Consider the following 22,551-nt stretch of genomic DNA (forward strand, 5'->3'; position numbering starts at 1 on the left):
CACACTGATTTTCGTGTGTATTTAGGTCTGTCTTCCAACCAAACTGTGACCATCTTGAGAGCACAGGCCCTCTTTGTACCGCCTCTCCATGTCCCAGCAGCCTCACAGAGCTAACCAGGCACCCAGTGACACCTAGTAAGCGGTGGACCCCCTCCCCCCACAAGAGTGAGCACAATCTTCTATTCTGAAATCCCTTTCCCATTCTCTTTGCTGAGAAGAGCTTTCTTGATTACCAAGGGAACGAGTGAATCAGGTACTTCTTACGTCATGAGACGTGCCCATAGGTGTTCTGGACAATGTCCATGCTTATAAGCCCAGAAAAACAGACGTGTCGTGCATCTCTAGGCCCATTTCTCTCTGTTCTCAAGCTCGGGAACCGCTTCCCCTCCGTTTATATAACCGTTAGTATCATCAATTGGAAAAGTCTGAAATCAAAACCAGAGACCCAGCGCCGGAAAGTGGGGCAAGAAAAGGCCATCCTTCACCGTCCAAAGGCTCTCCTGGCCGCTGTTGGCTGCTGCGCCGCACGGGCCCAGCTTCTGCCCTCTGCACACTCTGGCCTCGGATCCAGTGACATGTGTTGTGAAGACAGATGCTCTCGCGGCCGTCAGGGCCCATGGACCCGACCCACAACCTTGGCCTCGTTAGCAAAGGACTCTCTCTGACCAACACAGCCAGCCAGCTGCAGCCCAGATACAGTGACGGGTGTGACAACCATCCGCGCTGGGATGTGAACAAGCAGGCGAAGCGTCCGGAAGTCTCATTTCAAACCTAATGAGAGTTGTACCAGGCTTAACGACATTTTTTTTGCCTACCTCAGCAACTGAGGCTTCCTCGGGACAAAAGCAGAGGGAATTGGGCGTTTTGGTCAGCCGGCCGGGCAGCAGGCAGCAGACAGGCAGGCTCTGTGTGCCAGGAAGTAGAGGCACATATCTAAAAAGGCCCGGAGAATCCTCTCAGGGTCTCGACAGGGACATGCACAAAGGTGCCTCCCACATGGATGAAAGCTGGCCCAACTGCTCCGGGAGCTCAGGCAGGGGAGCGACTCAGCCTTCTGCTCTTTCTCCCACTCCCAATCCCCGAGTCTCTGAGGAAAAAGAAATAGGGCCAGGCTTGCCCGGTCTCATGTCCTTCCTTCTTTCCAACTGCTGGGATTGAGTCAAAGGATATCCATCCTCATTCAAAAAATAATTGTTGAGCCCTGGCTGGTGGCTCAGTTGGTTGAGCACCGTCTTGTACACCAAAAGGTTGTGGGTTCAATCCCCTGTTGGGGTGAGTATGAGAGGCAGCCAATCAATATTTCTCTCTCACATTGGTGTTTCTCTCTAAAATCAATAAACATATCCTCAGGTGAGGATAATATATATATAGCCGCCTGGCCGGTGTGGCTCAGTGGTTGAGCAATGATCTACGGACCAGGAGGTCATGGTTCTATTCCCGGTCACAGCACATGCCTGGGTTGCGGGTTTGATCCCCAGTAGGGGGCATTCAAGAGGCAGCTGGTCAATGATTCTCTCTTATCATTGTTTCTATCGCTCTCTCTGAAATCAATAAAAACATTAAAAAATTATATATATATATATACACACACACACACACACACACACACATATGTTGAGGGCCTACTGTGTACAGGGGAGGCAATAGTGATTCAGCCAATGAACATGCTTCCCCAGGAACTTATAATGATGCTCAACTTAACCCTAGAAGCCAAACGGTTTTTAACACAGTTGGACTACTCAATCTAATAATATTTTTAACAAACAAACCAGTATCGCACATATGAGGACTGTTCTCCTAAGTATTCACCTGGAAATCCACACCTTTGTCGATAAACTTAGGCATAACAGAGCAGGGACTCTGGAGCCAGACTGAATGGGCTCAAATCCAAGCTTTACAACTCACTCGTGTTGATCTGGGGAAAGTGCCTGTGCCTCAGTTTCCTCCTCTGTAAAATGGTGATAGCAGATGTGCTCACCTCATAGATTGGTTGCAAGCATTAAATGAGTTCATACATGTAGTAAGTGCTTTCTGGGTGTTTGCATTATTACCACTATTATCCTCAAAACTCTGCCATTGCTCCAACAGTCTTGGAATTCTGGAATCTACCGTCTCGGCAATTTATAGCGCAGGAAAGTCTGTTTTACTTCTTTGGAGTCATTTAAGTTTGAAGGGGGAAAAAGGCATTCCCCAGTTGGACCCATTCATTCATTTTGCTGTTTATTGGAAAACCTATCATGTCCTCAATGACAAGACAACTGATGTTGGGTGAGGCTAGGATAATACTCCTTCTCTGGGACGCTGGCCACTCTCAGGAAATCTTGGCGACATCTCCTAAGATGCCAGTGTCCATGGGGAGGCGTGCAGAGTATCCACCGAAGGCCACAGGCCCAGGGCAGCCCTGAGGAGCCGAGGACCCAAGGTGCTGGCAACTGGCTCTGTCCTGTCCTGTCTCGGCGAACGCAGCTAGCACTGGAGGGAGTTCAATCAAAAGGGCCAGCCCAAACTCACACGTGAACTTGGGTGGCTGAGTCACTGACGGTGGTTTGAGTGGCTCAAATTGGAGGTTTGGGCAGTTGAACCACCAGGGCTTTATGAGAGTGTGATTCAAAGCTGACACTGTACTTTACTTCCACGGAGGAAAGCGTCTGCGGCAGGTCCAGTCGGAGCTGGAGGACGGGGTGAGGAGAGGAGTGGCTGGGGCTCCGCACGACCTGCCTCGTGCTTAATGACACGGAACACGGAGGAGCACCAGGCAACTTCACATTCACCTTAAACGTCAATAAGCACATTAGTAGAAGGAAGACAGTTGCGGAGGTAGAAACGGTCTGCTACCAATATGAGTTCAAACACTAATCGATTCTTAGCAGCAAAGTCACACAGATAAAAGGACGTCTTTCTCTCCTGTTCCCAGGCCAGCTGGGCTGTGAGCGGGAGAAAGGCAGAAAGGACGTGGGGGGAGGGCAGTCCTTCCCCCCGTGCCACACCCTGGAGCTGACAGTGAAGAGCAGGGAAAGAGCAGGAGTTCCCTTCCGTTCCAATCAGGAAACAGGAGGCTGCATTTACAAAGCCACCTCAGGGACAACGTTTCAAGAGCTATGACTAAAACAGTCCAAGGGACTCAGTTAAAAAAAAAAAAAAAAAGGCCTTTCAACGTAGGGGTCACTGGTCCCAGTGGCTTCAGGAGCCAGGCAGGTAGCAGGCCTGGGTGAGGAGCAGCTGGGGGGACGGAGGGGAGCCACTGCGCGTTGCTCAGGCCCAGGCCTGCTCAAGGCGTCCTGTTCCCAACCAGGCCTCTTACACTCAACGGGGAAGGAGAGGGCTCTGCTGGGCAACTGGTACACAGGAGCCTCCGATCTGCTCCTGGGGAAACAGAGCGGTTTTGCTCAGTGTGAGGCCTGCTGCTGGGATTCTCATTCTCGTGAGTCGTGCCAGACAACTTGCTTGGGCCTGGGAAAGGCAGTAAGTTGGGGACAGAAAAGAAGAAAGGGGCAGCCCTAGCCGGTTTGGCTCGGTGAATAGCGAGTCGGCCTGCAGACTGCAGGGTCTCGGGTTCGATTCCAGTCAAGGGCACATGCCCGGGTTGTGGGCTCGGTCCCCAGTTGGGGGCATGCAGGAGGCAGCCGACCCATGATTCTCTCTCATCATGGTTGTTTCTATCTCTCTCTCTCTCTTCCTCTCCCTTCCTCTCTGAAATCAATAAAAATATTTTAAAAAAAGGGGGGGTGGGCAGAGGTTGAGCATGCTCAAGAGCAGAAGGGGAAGGGAGAAAGGAATGTGAGACGTGGAAACGTGGTAGAGGGAAAACACCCTGATGCCAGGCACACGCCGAGAAGGGTAGGAAGGAGGGCAGCAGACCTCACCTGTGTCCTCATCTATAAAATGGGACTATGCCTACTTCCAACGCCTGGGGAAGCTCCTGGCCCAGTGCTCAAAATTCCGTCAAACGTCCCACTGCCCAGCCATCCGCTGCCTCCCACCACCCGCCATCTGGCCCTCCGTCCCACAGATAAACATTTATTGGGCAGAAGCCCAAAGCAGCCACTGGTATGTTTGTGTATCTTTGGCTTAGCAGAAAATAGTGCAAAATCAGAACTGTTTTCTATTATATACTATGTCAAAGTTTTCTTCTCAATTAACAAGTATTTATTTAGCACCTTCTGTAGTTCCGTGCGTGAGAAAGCAAAGGCTCGGAGAAATTATGTAACATGCCCGGGATCGTCACGCAGCCTGCAAACAGAAGAGTTGGTGTTTGACACGGGCCCAATCTCATTCCAGCGCCAGAAGAGCTGCCGCTGATCCCTGCCGTGCAAAAGCCCGCAAACAAACTGGAAACTGTGACTAACTCCCGTGACACAAAAACAAAAGCATCACAGAGGCGGGAAGGGAGAGAAGCAAGAGAGGCTGGGAGCAGCAGGGCCAGATGACGCCTCCACATGGACTCACTACATGGGCTCGAAAGAAGGAGCGGGATTTGTGGCCCCTTCCCGTGGGGAGGATGACAAGGGGACAGCAGAGACAGAACTCGGAAGTAAGACAGTCAGACAGGGGCTAACGTTGACAAAGTGATGGCGATATGGAAATGGGTCTGTCCAGAGGTCATTAGGACAAACTTCTACCTGAAATCCTCTCATCCTTGCCTCATTTACTTGGCCCTTCCCAGTGAAAATGCACACCAATTACTTAGATGGTAGTTTGACTGCACCTATGAGCCGCCTACAGAGAAAAAGCTTTGTTAAGCACCTTATCGGGGCCAATGCCACCTGTGGGGTGAATATTTAATTTGTGCAGGGGAATGAGCTATTTTCAAGCCCCACTAAGCCATCTACAAGAGCTGACATCTATACTAATAAAAGGGCAATATGCAAATTGGTCAGGACGCCCTCACACAACAACCGAGTAGCGGTCGGACATCCCCCGAGGGGTCCTGGATTGGAGAGGGTGCAGGCTGGGCTGAAGGGACCCTCCAGATGCTCCAACTGGTAGGTTAGCTTGCTGCTGGGGTCTGGGTGATTAGGACTGGGCAAGACAGGCCAGACATGCCCTGGAGCCCACCTGCGGTCCCTCCCCGGTCCGGACTGGGCACCAGTGGGGTACCTCGGCCTGGCCAGCACCCTCTTGCAATCCAGGACTCCTTGGGGGATGTCGAAGAGCTGGTTTCGGCCCAATCCCCGCAGGCCAGGTCGAGGGACCCCACCAGTGCATGAATCCATGCACCAGGCCTCTAGTTTACCAATAAACCACTGGCAAGACAGTTAACAGTTATTTTACTCTCTCATCAGCTCCCCGAGGACAGTGACTGGGCCTCACATGCCAGGATAGAATAAGACCGGCTGCATACCTACTGCTCACAGGCTGCTGTGAGGATCACACGAGGTAGCAGTCCTTGCTCAGTGAATGCTAGCCATCATCATCACCTTCTGCGGAGGCAACAGTAGCCAGTTCCAGGCCATCCCCTAGCCTCGTGGTCAGCAAACCACGGCTCGCGAGCCACATGCGGCTCTTTGGTCCCTTGAGTATGGCCACGAAGTTTCAATCACACTGTACGTGCGCGCCCACACGTGGTATTTTGTGGAAGAGCCACATTCAAGGGGCCGCAGTTTGCCGACCACTGCCCTAGCCCATTGTTCCAGATGGTTCTCCAAGCAACCTAGTGAAGCATGCTGGACTTCATTACCTCCAACGGACAAAGAGGGAAACTGGGTCCCAGAGAGGGGAAGGGTGAGATCTGCCCAAAGCTCAGTGAGTGAGTGGCAGAGCCAAGACTAGAACCTTGGTCCTCTTGATTAGCAGAGGGCAGGGACACCTCCTGCCCTCTGCTGGGCACTGTTCTGTCCCACCTTTTACTGTCCCCCTCCCATTCTTTTTTAACCATTTTATTGTATAAAATATAGATACAAAAAACCATAAAAAATCAAATATATTGCTTAGGGAATTATTATAAGGTAAACACCCTTGTAATTACCACCCCCTCCAAAAAAAAGACCATTGTCACTCACCCTCTAGATATCTAAATAAATGGAGAGACCTTGGATTGGAAAATTCACTATTGTTAATAAGGCAATCCTCCCTAAATTGATCTCGAGATTCACTCCAGTCCTTATCAAAATCCTGGCAGCTTTTTTTTTTTTTTTTGGTAGAAATAGACAAGATGATTCTAAAATGTATATAAAAATATCAAGGACTGAAAATACCCAAAATAATTTTGAAAAAGAATGAAGTTAGAAGACTTACTCTATATACTTTTAAAACCTGCTATAAAGTTATATATTCAAGCCAGTGTGGTATTGGCTTAAGGATAGACATATAAATCAATGAAAAAAAAATAGAGACTCCAGAAATAAACCTTTACATTTATGTTCAATTAGTTATTTTTTACTAATATGTCAAGGCAATTTTATAGGAAAGGAGAAGACTTTTTAACAAATGGTGCTTAGACAAATGGATATTCAGATGCAAAAAAATTTAACTCAGACCCTTATCCCATACCACATGCATATTAACTCAAAATAGATCAAAGATCTACAGGTAAAAGTAAAAACTATAAAACTTGTAAAATAAAACATGGGAGAAAATCTTTGTGGTTTTAGATTAGGTGAAAATGTCTTAGATATGACACCAAAAGGATAATCCATAAATAGAAAAACTGAAAAATTGAATTTCGTTAAAATTATCTTTTCCTCTTTAAATGACATCACTAAAATTGAATACAAACCACAGACTGGCAGAAAATATTTACAAATGCTATATCTGATAAAGAATGTGTATCCTAATAATGACAACCCAAATGAAAACAGGGCAAAATAGTCAAACAGCTATTTCACCACAGAAGATATAAGAATAGATAACAGGGACAGGAAAAGCTGCTGGACAACATTAATCATTAGGGAAATGCAAATGAAAGCTATAAACCCACTAGACTAGCTCTAAGTTAAAAGCTGGCAATACCAAGAGCTGAAGAGAATGGGAGGAAACTGGGACTCTCAGATTCTGCTGGTGGAAATGTAATGTGGTGCAGCCACTTTGGAAAACAGTTGGCAGTTTCTTAAAAAGTTAAACATGGACTTATCAGATGACCCATCCATACCATTCCTATGAATCTATCCAAGGGAAATGAAAACATATGTCTGCGGAAAAATTTGTATGCAAATGTTCACAGCAGCCTTCTTCATGAGAGCCCCAAAGTAGAAACAATCCAAATGCTCATCAATTGGTGAATGGACAAACAAAATATAGCATATCCATACAATGGAATAACTAACAAAAAGGAGGGGCCTATGGGTACATGCTACAATGTGGGTGAACCTCAAAAACATTATACTAAGTTGAAGATGCAAGACATAAAGGACTCAGATCCCACTCCTGACACCAGAAAAAGACCAAAAAAAAAAAAAGACATAAAGGACTACTAGATATTCTATGATTCCATTTATGTAAAATTTTTAGAAAAGGCCAATCTATAGAGACAAATAATAGCTAAGCAGTTGCCTGGCACTGGGGGTAGGAGTGGGGACTGATTGCAAATAGGCTTGAAGAACTCTTTAGGATGATGGAAATGTTGTAAAGCTGAATTGTACAGATGATTGCACTGCTGTATAAATTTATTTAAAACTATTAAACTGTAGCCCAGCTGGTGTGGCTCAGTGGTTGAGCATTGACCTATGAACCGGGAGGTCATGGTTCTAGTCCCAGTCAGGGCACATGCACAGGTTGGGGGCTCAATGTCCTGTGGGGGGCGTGCAGGAGGCAGCCAACCAATGATTCTCTCTCATCATTGATGTTTCTATCTCTCTCTCCCTCTCCCTTCCTCTCTGAAATCAATATATATATATTAAAAAACAAACTATATTTATAACATTTGTGCTATAGAAAGTATACCTGAATAAAGCTGCTAAAATATGTATCAGCTTGCTTTCTGATAATTCCTGGCTATTGCCCCTTCCCCCATTTTTATGTCTACCTTTTCCTTCTTTTGTCTCTACTTGGTCAATTTTCATTCCACTCTCAGCAGTTTCCCCTCGCTGTGGGGCCCAGTCCCAGGAAAGAGCCCTACTGGGTCAGAAGGGCCAGGCTGCTCCCACCCCACAGACCTTACTTCCCATTTTCGGCTGCTAATCTCAAATTGGCTAGAGGCGCTCTCCAATAAATACTTGTTGGCTATTTTAGGGTCTCCTGTTCTCTGGTCCATCAGATGTCCCATCGCTTCCTTCTGCTCTCACCCACACAAATGCAAATTACATGCTAGCCTGTAGCTGTTGGTAATTTGTCCCCATCAGCCTGTCCTTAGGGATTCATGAGTATACCCTGTCATCTAGTTTTGTTGTAAATGTTGTTCATGGGTTTTGGTTTTCCTATCTGGTTACTGTGTCTTTTTTATGTGGATATATGAGGAGATTCAAATGCCACCACTGCTGTTATCATCTTCCCAGATTTCAGTTGCCAATTCTTACCTTCCCATCAGGGAGCTGACAAACCCTTCACTTACTTGTCGAGCCCATGTATAATGCTTACTATGTGCCAGACACTGTCCAAACACACTATAATTACTAAGTCACTTAATCCACTAACAACACTATGAAGTAGGTTCTATTCTTATCCCCAGTTTACAAGTGAGAAAACTGAAACACAGAGAGATTAAATAACTGGCCAATGTCACAGTAAATGCAAGAGGGAGGATTCAAACCCAGGCAGCTGGATCCAGAGCCAGCGCTCTTGGACCACTAGACTACGCTGCTCTCAAGAGCTTATAAAGTGTATCTGGTCTGGGAGACCTAGCATTCAACCATGACTACCTCCTGTCCCCCAATCCTCCCTAACAAGGGGAAATCTTACCCCTCCCTCAAAGACCAAGTTCAAATGTCAATTCTAAAACACTTGAACTCACCCAGACAAGCAGCTTCTTCCTCCTTCCTCCCCTCCTTCTTCCCCCTCCCATCCTTCACGCTGGTGCTTTTCACCAGGTGTTACACATACTGTTGGCGTTCTTGTCTTCCCCATGAGCTCAAAAAACATTGGTATTCATCTCGTGCCTCCAGAGCACACCCTAGTGACTGTCCCCTAGCAGACTCTCAACGAACATTCGTGGAATTGAGTAGGCAATTGTTTTCCTTCTTAACTAGCTCAAAATGTACTTGGAAAGCAATAAAACTGCATCTTTTTTGAAAAAAAAAATCTGTATTCAGAGATTTTACCAAGTCGGGTTAATGTTTTTCTGGGTATTTTTTGGAAGAAACACAGCATTGGATTCGTCGTGATATTTTAGTGGCTTGTTTACAACATGCAGAGATGGCTGCTTCGGATGCTCTTCTGCCAGATTCAAAGGAGAACCAGCTACCACGCCCACCAACCCAGCGCCTGCCAGCAGAGCCAGGACGCAGAGCAAGGACGCAGAGCGAGGACGCAGAGGGAGCAGCCGAAGAGAGCTACTGTGTGTCGGTGCTGGGCCTAGAGAATTAGCAACAAAGTCACTTGTGAATAAGAAGTCAAAATTCAAACCTAAAGTAGAGAAGGTGGAAAATCCAAACATCAATTGAAAAAAGAAATTCATTAATTTTTTTAAATCTTGTAATTTAATGCAGGACTTTGATATGAGAACATACATTTTTATCACAGATTTCCTTATTGGTGTACAGATCAATGGCAGACATTGCTACACAAATACAAAGGCAGGTATTTGTAAGAATATGTATGGCCCCTCTCATTATCAATAGAAGGTTCTAGTGTTTCCTAAAAAAAAAAAAAAAAAAAAAAAAAAAAAAAAAAAAAAAAAGTAAGAACTCCAAAGATGTCTCAGTCATTTTCTGGGCTGTAGCTCAATCTCTCTAAGAGTTGACTAAAAATACCTCTGCAAAAAAGAAAAAAAGAAGAAGAAGAAAGGAGAGAAAAACAATGATTTAAAAAGAAATAGGTAGGAAGTAAAAAAAAGCTGGGGCCTCCACCCCCACCTTCCCTCATGTAAAATATTAATGCACTGACACCTAAACCAGGGGAGGGAAGAAGTAGGTTAACCATGAGCCAGAATAAGGATGCTACGCGCTTCCCCACACTCCCTCCCGGGCAGCAACAGCATGGCCTGCTCTGCAGCACAGACATTACCAAATTACCCAGAAAGCTCCCAACAGTCAGAGAGGGTGAGCCTGGCTTCCTTCTGTCCAGACAGGATGTGAATTCCTCTTTCCCCCAACACACGTGTCATTTCAATGCCTGCCCTAGCGGGGCTGCCTACAGAGGCCACGCTAAAACACTCTCCTGGGCTTCTCTGTGCAATTTCATTCAGCCCGTGAAGGGTTCAACTCCAAGAGTCACATATTCTTTTTAAAATGTGGGTCTGAGAGGCCCTGGGAGCAAATGTTCTGAAACAACTAACCCACAGAAGACAATAATTCTCTTTCCTGTGGCGGGAACTCCGGAATTCCATCCAGATGTGTATGTGGTACGCTGAAGTAAGGAGGCCTACAGCACAAAATGCTGCCACGCCAGGGGCTTCTAGAAATGAACGAGTCTGCCAGGGCCTGCGTAAGGAGTTTCTTATAATAAAGCCACCATCACTGTAAATACCCCTTCCCCCCAATCTCAGAGACAGGGCACAAAACAGAGGTCCCTATGACCCAGAAAAGCTATTTGTTCCTGAGATCAAGGAAATCATTTGACACCTGGCCCCCTTCACCCCCTTTTCACACAAGGACATCATATGCAGGAAGACCTAGATGGTCAGTGACATTCTCCCTCTTTCCCACCAAGAAGCAGCAATCAGAGCAGCAGGCCCCATGAAGCCAGTCCAGGTGGTTCTGTCCATCCTTACATCCCAGGACCTAGCACAGAGTTCAACAAACATATCTAGCTTTCAATACATGTATGTTGCATTAACTACGCTTAAAGAAAACACACTGCTAGGCATCTGTGAGCCACAGCCATCTCAGCTGAAAATGAGTTTGTTCATTTGTTCGTTCATTCATTCATTCATGTCCAACTGTACACCAGACACTGCTCTAGATACAGATCCCTCCCCAAATAAAACAGACAAAGTTCTACCCCAGTGGAACTTATAATCCAGTGATTGGAGACAGACAGTAAACAAGTTATATCAGGAAAAAAATACAATGAGGACAAAGGGTTAACAAGTTCCTTTCCTCTTCTGCTTGAGAATTTGACCTTAGGTTAACTTTCCAATTCTGTTTCCCTGGAAACCTAATAAAGATATAATGTCAATTATGTTACTAGGCAACATTGCTTATGTTAAAAAATGACCCTGGGGGGCACCAGAGTGGATAAAGGGGGTCAACTATTTGCTAAAGGAAACTGAACTTCCGGTAGGGAGCAAACAATGGAGTACACAGATGCCCGCCCCGCCCATCCCGCCCCTGCACTTGGGGGCCTAGAATGACCTCCCCGTGCTTCTGCTGAAGCCAAGGACAGACCATCATGGAGCCACCCACCTTCCTGAACACTGACAACGCTTCCAGGTGGCACAGGACTCTGAACCCTCACTACGTGCTGGCACTTACGAAGTGCCCTGAAAGCTATTACTTGGCCCCCATGGTTCATCCTGGAAGTGGTCTTGGAGATCCAGAATTAACATTGACAAAGATTCCTTTGTTTCCATACTAAAGTTCTGGTGGCTTAATTAAGGGATGAGCCAGACCAATATACATTTAAACAAACCAGGGAAAATTGGCTGACACTTTTTCTGACATAAATAATTACATCTGGACTGGCTTTTAAAAGTTCTTATTCTCTAAGTGGAATGCACTCCTTGGAGCCATGCTACTTAGTACTCCATTTTTAAGAAGAGAGTACTGAGTGTGGGCAACGTGGTCTGGGTGGTTAGAACTTGAACTTGGTGTCAGCGGATGTGCAGGTCCCAGCTCTGCCACCCACCAATGGTGTGGCCCTGAGTAAATCATATTGCCTTGTTTATTGACCATTTCCCCAACCAAGATGTCAACCCCATAAGGGCAGGGACTGTCTGACTTGTTCACTTAGAACAGCGTAACTAGTGAGATTCTTGATAAAAATTTATTGAATGAGCCCGGCTGGTGTGGCTCTGTGGTTTGAGTGTCAACGTATGAACTAGGAGGTCATGGTTTGATTGCCAGTAGGGTATATGCCTGGGTTGCAGGCTCGATCCCCAGTAGGGGGCATGTAAGGAGCAGCCAATCAACGATTCTCTCTCATCATTGATGTTTCTCTCTCGCTCCCTCTCCCTTCCTCTCTCTAAAATCAATAAAAACATTTTTAAAGGGAATAAATAGCTACTGTTCATTTTTTAAAAAGCACAAGGGAATAAATAGAGACTTTTTTAAAAATTACCGAATGACTATTGAATGTCATTGATTCCTCTGGACCTGATTCCTCATCTATAAAGGGAAGCAACTAAAACCAATGTGCTCTCATACATTTGAGCTCATGGGTTCTCAGCTATTACAAACATTTCCCTGAGTAGGGAAATGTGAAGTGCTTAGCACAGTAAGCTACACTGATCAACGTCTTCCGGACACATGACTGCCTGGGTGACATGTGGCCTCACCACGGTGGCCCTGGCTGGCCCGTTGCAAGGCTCAGCTTGCTCAATGAGCTTCCCTCCTGAGCTGCTGCAGTAAAGGAAGTCGTCCCCTTACACGGACTCTCTCCCTGGCCCTCCCTCTCCCTCTCCACACATCCTCCATCACCCCCATCTTCCTCTCAGTCAACTGCTCAGGTCGGAATGTCACCACTAGCCAAAAAAAAACAAGTAAAATGAGCCACGGCCAACTGAAAGGGTACATAGACTGCTGGCACTGGACTCCTGCCCAATGAACCACCCGATTCTGGGCCCTTCCTGATATCCCAGCCTCATGATCCACTAGCCTCTCCACACCTGGAGAATAAATTCTCTATTCCTTAACCTGGTTTTCAGTCTCCCACCATCTATCCCTCCAGCAGGAACTCTTACCTTAGAAATTAAAATGGAAAAGGAAGTAACATTTATTGAAAATGACTTACCTACAATGCCACCACTTCCTCCTATTTCATTTGCTCCTCTTTCCCCAACCTGGCTTCTGCTCTTAAACCATCCACCAAAAGTCTATTCGAGGTCACATGCCTTCCATGTTATCCACTCCAATGCCCTGGTCTTTGCCCTTATTAATATCACAGCACCATTCAACACAGACATGGTCCCTTCCTTCTCCCGGCACATCCTCCCCTGTAGGCTTTCCGGGGACACACCCTCATGGCGTCCCTCTGACCTCAGGCAGCCCCTCCACAAGTCCCTCCCCTTTATTCAACATCCAACTATTGCTGGGTCCTGGGCAGACTTTTCTTCCCTCGCTACACTCTGTCCCTTATTGATTTCATCCAGTCCAATGTGATGATACTCCTGATTTATAACTCAAGCTCCAACCTTCCCTCTGTGCTCATACATCATCCTAGTTGACAATTCCACTCAGCTATACGTCTCATAGGCATCTCAAACATAACACATCCAACGGCAAATCCTTGATAGCCCCATTTCCAAATCCGGTCCTCTCCTTGGCCCCACTCCATCTAACCAAGTTTCAAGAAATCCACAGACTTCTATATAAACCTTCACTCCAAGCAGACTGGCCTCCTTACACCCCGCAGGGTATGTAAGCCTCTCAGCACGGGACCTGGCACATAGTAGGTTTGTTCAGTCGTCCAACAAGTATTGATTGAGTGTGGCTACCTGCCAAGAACTGTGCTTGGTACTACATTGGTGAATTTAAAGAACATAACCCAGGTTCTCAGGGAGGAGATAGTCTAGTAAAGGAGACAGATAATGAGCCAGTAAACCAATGTACAGAGTTACGAATCATAGTCAGTACTGGGAAAGGAATGTGTGCAGTGAGAGCAGGTAACAGAGGGCACCTGCTTACATGGGGTGCTCGGCAGGGCCCTCCAGAAAGTGACACTGAGATCAAGACTCGCAGGAAGTAAGTGGCCTCCCAGACCCACGCTTCTCTGGCAATTCTGGCTGCAAAGACTCACGGTGTGTGTGTGTGTGTGTGTGTGTGTGTGTGTGTGTGTGTGTGTGTGAGTGTGAGAGACATTTCTCCTTCTCAGGCTGAGGGGATCCCCACGCTGAGGTCGTTTTCCCGCCCAAATAACATCCAATGTTACTGCGCCAGCCCAGTCAGCGCCCCCTCTGAGATACTGTTATTAGGTGTTACCCTACCTAACTGTTAACGCCTCGTCAGCAGCGCCCGCTTAAACCAGCCGCCTAAACAAGTGCCGCTCCTTAAACACTGGTAGTGCGGGGCTCAGCAATGCAATGAGTGACGGGTGCCTGCTTTGTGAGCTTCCTCTTTAGCTGCAACCTGACCTTCATCTGGTCCCATGTCCCCCTGGAAGGTCAGCGGGCAACGCCAACATGGGAAATTACCATTGACCACTTGCTGTTTGCCTGATGCCTCCCGGTGTTTCCACATGCGTTTTCTTATTTGTGCCTCACCACAGCTCTAAAGTAGGTGGGGTTAGCCCTATTTCACAGATAAAGAAACGGATGCCTGGCCCTAACCAGTTTGGCTCAGTGGATAGAGCGTCGGCCTGCGGACTCAAGGGTCCCAGGTTCGATTCCGGTCAAGGGCATGTACCTTGGTTGCGGGCACATGCCCAGTAGTGAATGTGTAGGAGGCAGCTGATCGACGTTTCTGACTCTCTATCCCTCTCCCTTCCTCTCTGTAAAAAATCAATAAAATATATTTTAAAAAAAGGAAGAAAGAAACGGATGCCTGGTGAGGAGAAGGGATGGTTCCAAACCCAGGCCTCTGGCCCCAGGGCCCTTGCTGCCCGAGCCCAGTGCCTGCCGTGGGCGAGGCAATGCGAGAACCCTCGGAGGCAGCCGTCCCGGTCCTCTGAGGCTACGGCTCTCTGACTTCACCCTCTGCAGAGCCTGAGCAGGATTTTTTTTTCATCCTTAATAGGCCTGCCGCTGCCACCCGGAGGGAGAAGAGACACAGCTGTGAAGCAGATGTGAGTGTGTCCCAAGTCAGCCCCGCCCCGGACACGGGGGTGGACAGCAACCAGAAAGGGGTCTGGGGCTGAGAGGAAGGGAAGAGAGGGTGAGGAAAAGGGAGAGCAGAGGGACCAGGAGAGGAAAGAAGGAGAAACAGGTGATCTGTGGCATGGAGATGAGGCATGAGGGAAAGTTGGCAAGAAAACACCAATCAGCGGAGGCTGGGAACCATCCCCTGGGCGGGTCTCGCACCAGGGCTCAAGCGCTCCCTCACAGAAGGCAGGCGCTGGACAAAGCCACTGTCTGAGGGTCCAACCAAGCCCCTCCACACGGAGTGACCGCAGGGGGCAGTGCTAAACGGACTGAACCCGCAGCCAGGTCGCCGTGTGTAAAACCGGGGCCATGCTACTTATACTGCCGACCTCTAAGGTGGCAAAGGACATGAACGAGATGCCACCACGGGGAGCAAGGACGATGAAGGCCAAGTACTTGGTACACAAAAGCATCCCTGGGGTCTGAGGGATTAGGAGGGGTTAGCGATTAGGAACTGGTCCAGGGGTCAGGTTCTCTCTGAAGGAGACTCAAGGTCACTAGTTTGGTGCTCACTCTTGAAAAAGACGGGGAATTATGAAAGAATAAAAGTGATTACTATAACTCCTTAAATTCTCGGGGATGACAACCAAAAAACTGAATATCTTTAAGTATATTTTTAAAGAAACAGATGTGCTTTATCCATTTCTGTCTCTTACGGCAAAACTCTTGTCTGATGCATTTCCCTGTCCCTGAGAATCAGTCAGACCCTGTCCATGACATGCTCCCAGATGCCCGTTTTTAAAGTGCGGAAAATCAAAAGGTGCGAGACAAGCACGGAGCAGACACATCAGGAGATGGAGCCAGGGGAGGCACCGGGGCGCAGGGACAGCAGCTGCCCCATCTGCCTCTGCTCTCAGGGATGCTGCCTGTAGGCGGCCACTGACAAGTGACCCCCGGTGTGGCCCTTGGGCCCTGAGGAACCCTGATGGCACTTGGCTTGACCAAAACTTCCCACAGATTTCTCTCCTTCCGTGAATATTTCGTGGTCTCGAAACTGGCCTTGACCTCCACCTCCCCCAAAAGTAACCCCTCGTCACTGCTGCACAGCCCAGCCTTCCGAACACTGCACTCGCAGGCACACTGTGGAGTGGCTGGCCCAATGCCATCGCAATGGGTCTCAGAGCCCAGAGAGAAGGGCAAGGACAAGAAAAGAGAAGCAAAGTCTTCCAAGTTGAGCAGCCCCTTAACTTTGGCCACATCAGTGGGAATCCCCTTGAACTTGGGTAAAATGAGAAATGAGCCAGTAAGCAATTCCCGGCATGTAACCCATCATCTCGTGATAAATAACACACCTCTCATCCTCATTACTCTTCAGCTGGGCTCAGCGGGCAGCCGTGTCTCATGGCAGGAGGTCAGAGCCCAGTGGCCCTGCTGCTCCTCCTCAACAAACAGCCTTCGGAGATGAAAACGTGTTACCCAGCCCATCCTTATCAATCTCACACAAAGCATTTTCGATGGAAGGGGTGGGTGTGGCTCCCCGGAGAGCCCCCAGGAAATTGCGTATCCACCACACAGCTCACAGGTTAGAGGGAAGGAGGGTATTGGTTGGGGGTCCTCTGTGATGACCACCATTTATTGTGAAAATGGAGAAAAAACAGACCACTAGAAAAAAAATTCCACATTCCCTCCCTTCTCCCTCTATCTACTAGTAAAACAGCAAAACTCAGCTTAGAGGGCATGCACCATCGCTCAGACGATCTCAATCAATGGCAGATGAGATCCAATTTGAGCACATCTTAGTGCCAAAGCCACCAAGCCATTCCAAACCTTGGGGTGTCTGGTGTGGACTATGCCAATCTGAGCCAGTGGCCCTCAGAGCACAGCAGGCCTTGCCCATAGTTTAACAGGCTCTGGGAAATAGGCCAATGGAAATTGGATGTGTGTGGCTCTGGGCCACGAGGAAGATGGAATCCCACTTCCACGAGCTGCACCCCAAGGTTTGAAGCTCGTAACAATGAAGAGGGAGCAACTCCATTGTTCATGTATCCAGAGGCTGGGACTCGTCCTAGAGGAAGGGAACAGGCCTCTGGGCCTCCATGCACAGCCCAGCAGGAGCTACAGAGGAACCGATACCTACTGTTGGTCTTCATGCACATCTATCCTGCAGCACAATGTCAAAACAAGGGACAGCTGAAGAGATGTGGAACAGAATCATGGCATTTCTCATAAGAGCAACACAGAAAAGAAAAGAAACATCAAGTGCATTAGAGAGTTCTCTCCCTTACATTCAGGCTCTCAGACCCTCTTCAAAGGCAGCTCAGGTATAAAACGTTCTTGTGTGGCATCACAGCCACGCTCACTTTCTTTTTTTTTTTTTTTTTTTTTTTTTTTTTGCTTAAAGTATTACAAAGGGTATTACATATGTGTCCTTTTTTTTCTTCCCCGCCCTTGCTCACTTTCATAAAAACTGTCTGAGCCTGGCCAGTGTGGCTCAGTGTTTGAGCGCTGACCTATAAACCAGGTGATCAGGGTTCGATTCCTGGTCAGGGCACATGCCCGGTTGCGGGCTTGATCCCCGGTAGGGGGCGTGCAGGAGTCAGCGATCCATGTTTCTCATCGATATTTCTATCTCTTTTCCCTTCTCCCTTCATCTTTCTAAAATCAATAAAGACATATTTAAAAAAAGAAAACCGTCGGAGACCTGGCAAATCTGATTCTCTGAACTGATCAGCCATTCCGAGGAAGATGATCCTGTGTGCCAAGGTTTCCAGTTCATTCCCTTTTCCCCTAACGAAGGGCGGGGAGGGGGCTGTGCAGTCCCGGTCCCCTGTTGGGAAGGCAGCATGAAGCACGGCTCCCTTCAGATCCCCCTCTGGGCTTGGTGCTCCACACTTGTGACCCAGACTCACACAGGAGCCCACCACCCCCTCCTCCCACCTTCAAATCTCATGGGAAACAGAGAGCCAGGTGAGGAGAGAAAAAAGAGCCTATGTTCATTCTTTTTTTAAAAAAAATCCAATTACCGTTCATATTTTAAATAGTTTTGTTATAATAACTAAACTGAAGACAGCGTTATAAGGCTTTCTATTCTCCTTCTTGAGGACCTTGATTAAAAAATAAAGAAGGCTTACCCATTTTTGAAATAGAGGACATGGGCTCTCTGAAGTCCTGTTTCTAGGAAAAAACCTAGTTCTTGATCGTGGGGAGCAGGGCCAGGCTTAGGGCTTCTGTTTTGAATATTAGTAAGTATTACCTAGAAGGGGAGAAAATTGGAAAACTAATCAGATCCACATCCAAGTCTACTTCCTTCAAACCCTATCGCTAAATGCAGTGCACAACTGGAAAACGCAACGTTTTTGCAAACATCTGTGCAAAGGCCCTGGTGCAGATGTGCCAGGATCAGGAAAACAGAGAAAACGACTGTGAGACAGGAGGCAACCAAGCAACCTGGGGACAGGTGTGGCCCTCCTGGCACTGGGGGCTGAGGCGTGAAGGACGCTGATGCGTGCCTGGTGCCAGGAGAAGCATTAGAGCCGGAGTGGCTCTGAATGCCAGGATGTTGACAGAGAGGCTGAATGACACAGAAGCAGGTCCCAGCAACGGCCAGAAACAGTCATCACCCACCAGAGGCCGAGGTCACTCACTGGCTGGCAGATGCAGCTTCAGCCTCACATGAGCTTGACGAGCTCAGAAAGGGCTGAGAAGTGCTGTGACTGGCACTGGCCTAAAGGTAACCGGGGAAGGCAAACTCTCCAGGCTCCCAAAGTGAGGCCTGTGGGCTGAGCAGCAGTTGGCTGTTCTCAAGGGGCAAGTTGAGAAAAACAACCTAAGCATCAAGTCTCCTGCACTTGACCTCTTGTCAACAGATAAGGAGGCTTTAAAAGCTTAAGTTTGTAGACTTGCAGGAAAGACTCCCTACTAATCAGGAGACAGGATTATAAGTTGAGTGGGTCACAGTGATGTACACAGAGGCCACTCTCTTGTGAGGCCACTCACAAGCCAAATACAGCACTCATCCAACAGAAGCCACTGTGGCTCATTAAAAATCTATACGCCCAGCTGGTGTTTCTCAGTGGCTAAGCATCGACCTACGAACCAGGAGGTCGCAGTTCGATTCCAGTCGGGGCACATGCCCGGGTTACGGACTCCATCCCTAGTAGGGGGCGAGGGGTGCAGGAGGCAGCCGATAAACTCACAAGCCAAATACAGCACTCATCCAACAGAAGCCACTGTGGCTCATTAAAAATCTATACGCCCAGCTGGTGTTTCTCAGTGGCTAAGCATCGACCTACGAACCAGGAGGTCGCAGTTCGATTCCAGTCGGGGCACATGCCCGGGTTACGGACTCCATCCCTAGTAGGGGGCGAGGGGTGCAGGAGGCAGCCGATCGATGATTCTCTCTCATCATTGTTTCTATCTCTCTCTCCCTCTTCCTTCCTCTCTGAAATCAATAAAAACGTATTTTTAAAAAATCCATACAAGTGCTCTCTAAACACACTGACCGCATCTACTGGAAGTCAGGAGCTCTTTAAAGACCCAGATATTCAAACCCCCAAATATTCTAGAGGTCTTGAACTTATTCTCCAAGTGGAGTTAAAGCAACCGCTAGTTCTCTAACTTGCACGGTTTGGGGAAAAGAAAAGTAGGAGGCACCCAAATGGACAATATGTCCTGGAATGAAATCCAGTGGGCAACCCCTGAATTTGAAATGCATCCCAGATCTTATCAAAATTGCCCGGCTGCTTCACGACATCTATAAGTGCTAACAGGTAGGTGTTCCTCCCACCTCAAAAAGCATGGGTGTTTTTGGCTCGAATGCAGGCCCCTCCCCCACCCTTCCTCCTCCCGTGATGGAGATGCACACAGTGGGGACCTGAGCACTTGTCCCTTCTCCCTTAAGTCTCTCTCAAGATGACTCCATGCATTCCTCTGAGCTTCAAAAATCACTACATGCTGCCAACTCCCACATTTATCATCTCTAATGCAGACTTGCCCTCTGAATTCCAGACTCATATATCCAACTACTTCCATGTGGAGGTCCAGCTCTGACACCTTTAAAAATGATCCTTCATGGGCTTTTGAGGATAGTTGTTAATGTCAAAGAATGCCATGAGTATTTTAAAGCAAAAACAATCCAGTATAGTATAAAATTTAAAATCATCTCAAAATTCTACCACGGAAATAACCAGTTAGCATTGATTGAATAATAGTCCAGATATCTCTGTAATTAGGAGAGAAAGATAAAAATCATTTTGCAGAAACTGAGGTTGTGTTCTGTGTGTGTTCAAATTTAAACCATTACATTTAATTTTAATGAAAATTGATAGAAGAAACTAAAGTGTGACCAAAGTAATCACTCAACTTTAAAGAAAAATGTGGTTTTTTTTCCACATAGTTCATAAGAGGCCTCTCTAAAGTTTAAAATATCTCATATTGTGTGTGTCTGTGTGTGTGTGTGTATGTGTGTGTGCGCATGTGCAGGGAAAGAGATGAGAGAAAGTAGGTGATTCTTTTATCTACATATTTCAACTTTATACAGTATCTATTGATTCACAGTAAAGATGAGGAAATTAAGATACAGTATTCATATCTCATACTTCATATCACCTTCTTATAATCTATTTATATAAAAGGCTAAGTGGCTGACCGGCCGTTCATCCAACCAACCGACCAGCAGGTACATATGACACGTACTGGCAATTTAAAAATAAACATTGACTTGCACATGCACGATACATACAAAGCTCTCGCTGGCGCCAATCGCACACGTGTGTTTCAATCTGTCATTGTCGATTGTGAATTTGGTTGACACTTCTATTATAGAGAAAAGGGCGAATAGCGATATTAAAATATTTCTTCTAATTAATTTCCTTTCAATGTGCACGAATCTGTGTACCGGGCCACTAGTGTTGTAATAAAGAAGAAAAAAAAGACAGCTAGTAAACAAATAGATGAAAATAATTCAACCTGTCTGATAGTCCAAGAAATGCAAAAACTAAAACTGCAAGGGCCATTTTCACCTAGCAAATCAGCAAAATAACTTTTATACAGCAAGCCTGTCAAGACTGCACAAGCCACTCCCCTCTTGCACTGCCAAAGGTAGCGGAGCTTAGCCTGACTTGTAGAGAGCAAGTGGGCACAGTATGCAGTAACGAAAATGTTAGAATGTAACCCCGCTTCTAGAGACCTGCCCGTAAGAAACAACGTGAAGCAAAGGACAGCGCCATCTGAAGGAAGTTCCCAGCGCAGCATTATTCCCAACCAGAGGTTACACCTGACAGTAAGTTCATCATACCATAGAGCCCACCCTGTGATACAACTATGATTCAACTTGAAAACACTTCCAGGTCCTGATATAAATGTTGAGTGAAAAAACACAGGTTAAAAATACTTTAATGCTATACAATTATGAAGGCAAAGACTGACTGAGCATATATAAAAATTAAAATGAAACTTTTCCAGACTTTTCTAAGTCAGCTTTAAGGATGTGGCAGCCTCCTCCTCCAGCTACTCAGACGGCAGCCTCCAAGTCCGAGCACACGGCTGCCCGTCATTCCTGACCTTCTCTGAAGGCAGTGTTCACGCAGATACGCTGCCTTAGCTTTGAACTGTGACCCGCGGCTGCGGCTTGAGTGAAAAGGCAGGGACGGGAAAGGGGCTGGGAAGGAAGACTCCGTCCTTTCCTATCGTCTCCCATTTGAAAGCCAACAGCACAGCCACGTGGACCTGCAGAGTCACGCCCTGCCTTTCTCACGGCTGCACTGAGCACTTGTCCCAGGACATCTGGTTTGAATTCAAGACACAGTAACTTTAGTCTAATCCAGTTCCGAATCCAACACCTCAGCTGTGTCACTGCACATTCTTCCCGAGGGAGGACATAATAACCACAGCATAATAATGACCCTGCTGACCGCTGGGCGACTCCTTGGTGAGCAGAGGAAATCTGGGCCGGACCCTACAACATTGGGGTCCAGGTGTTTCTTTCAAAACCCCAGCACTGAAACAGCCCAAAGCAGGTCTGTGGACGTCCCGTAATTTAGCAGCAACTCCTTTGCTGAAGGGTGTAAAGGAATGAACTGTCAGCAGAAGGTAGGGTTCCACCCTGGCACAGCCTCTGCTCGAGAAGGAGCACCAGCTGGCGGGCTGATGCTTGCAGAGGACAAGGACAGCATGATTTCATTTGCCAAACGCAGGGCTCGCGCTAGGAGAGTCAAGGATGAAGTCATCTTTATTCCTGTCACTGCACCAGCAGAAGCTCCTTGCGGGGCAAATAACATTATTTGCTGTTGGCATGATGCCACCACCTGAAGGTAAACGAATCAAGGCCATCCTGTGTCCTTTCTAATTCTATCTGCTCTAATTCAATTTGTTTGATTAAATTATTTTATGTGCACAATTTTAGAGCTATTTTTTACTCCCCTTTAGAGAACAAATTATCAGAGAAAAATATTAGTAGATGTCTCTATAACCCAAAAATAACAAGGACAATACTGAACAAATATTTAATGCCCACGGCTTTTGTGTATTCACATTTTCCTTGGCTCTGCCTCCACATCAGGAACGGG

At 47.2% G+C, this 22,551-nt stretch overlaps 1 protein-coding gene across 3 annotated transcripts in view; it reads right to left on the minus strand.

Annotated features, from left to right (window-relative positions):
- TTC7B (tetratricopeptide repeat domain 7B) overlaps window positions 1-22,551 on the minus strand; it is a 185,146-nt gene that overhangs the window by 124,995 nt on the left and 37,600 nt on the right. For 2 of the 3 annotated variants that reach the window (XM_014543676.1, XM_014543675.1), the window contains exons 5-6: window positions 18,118-18,239; window positions 17,124-17,147 (exon numbers count right to left, since the gene is read on the minus strand). In XM_014543676.1, coding sequence (XP_014399162.1) covers window positions 17,124-17,147; window positions 18,118-18,239 — 146 coding nt within the window. The remainder of the gene's footprint in view (window positions 1-17,123; window positions 17,148-18,117; window positions 18,240-22,551) is intronic. The other variant, XM_005871192.2, reaches the window with a different exon arrangement.

This window comes from Myotis brandtii, unplaced genomic scaffold (genome assembly GCF_000412655.1).
Source record: "Myotis brandtii unplaced genomic scaffold, ASM41265v1 scaffold332, whole genome shotgun sequence".
In the NCBI taxonomy this organism is placed as follows: Eukaryota; Metazoa; Chordata; class Mammalia; order Chiroptera; family Vespertilionidae; genus Myotis; species Myotis brandtii.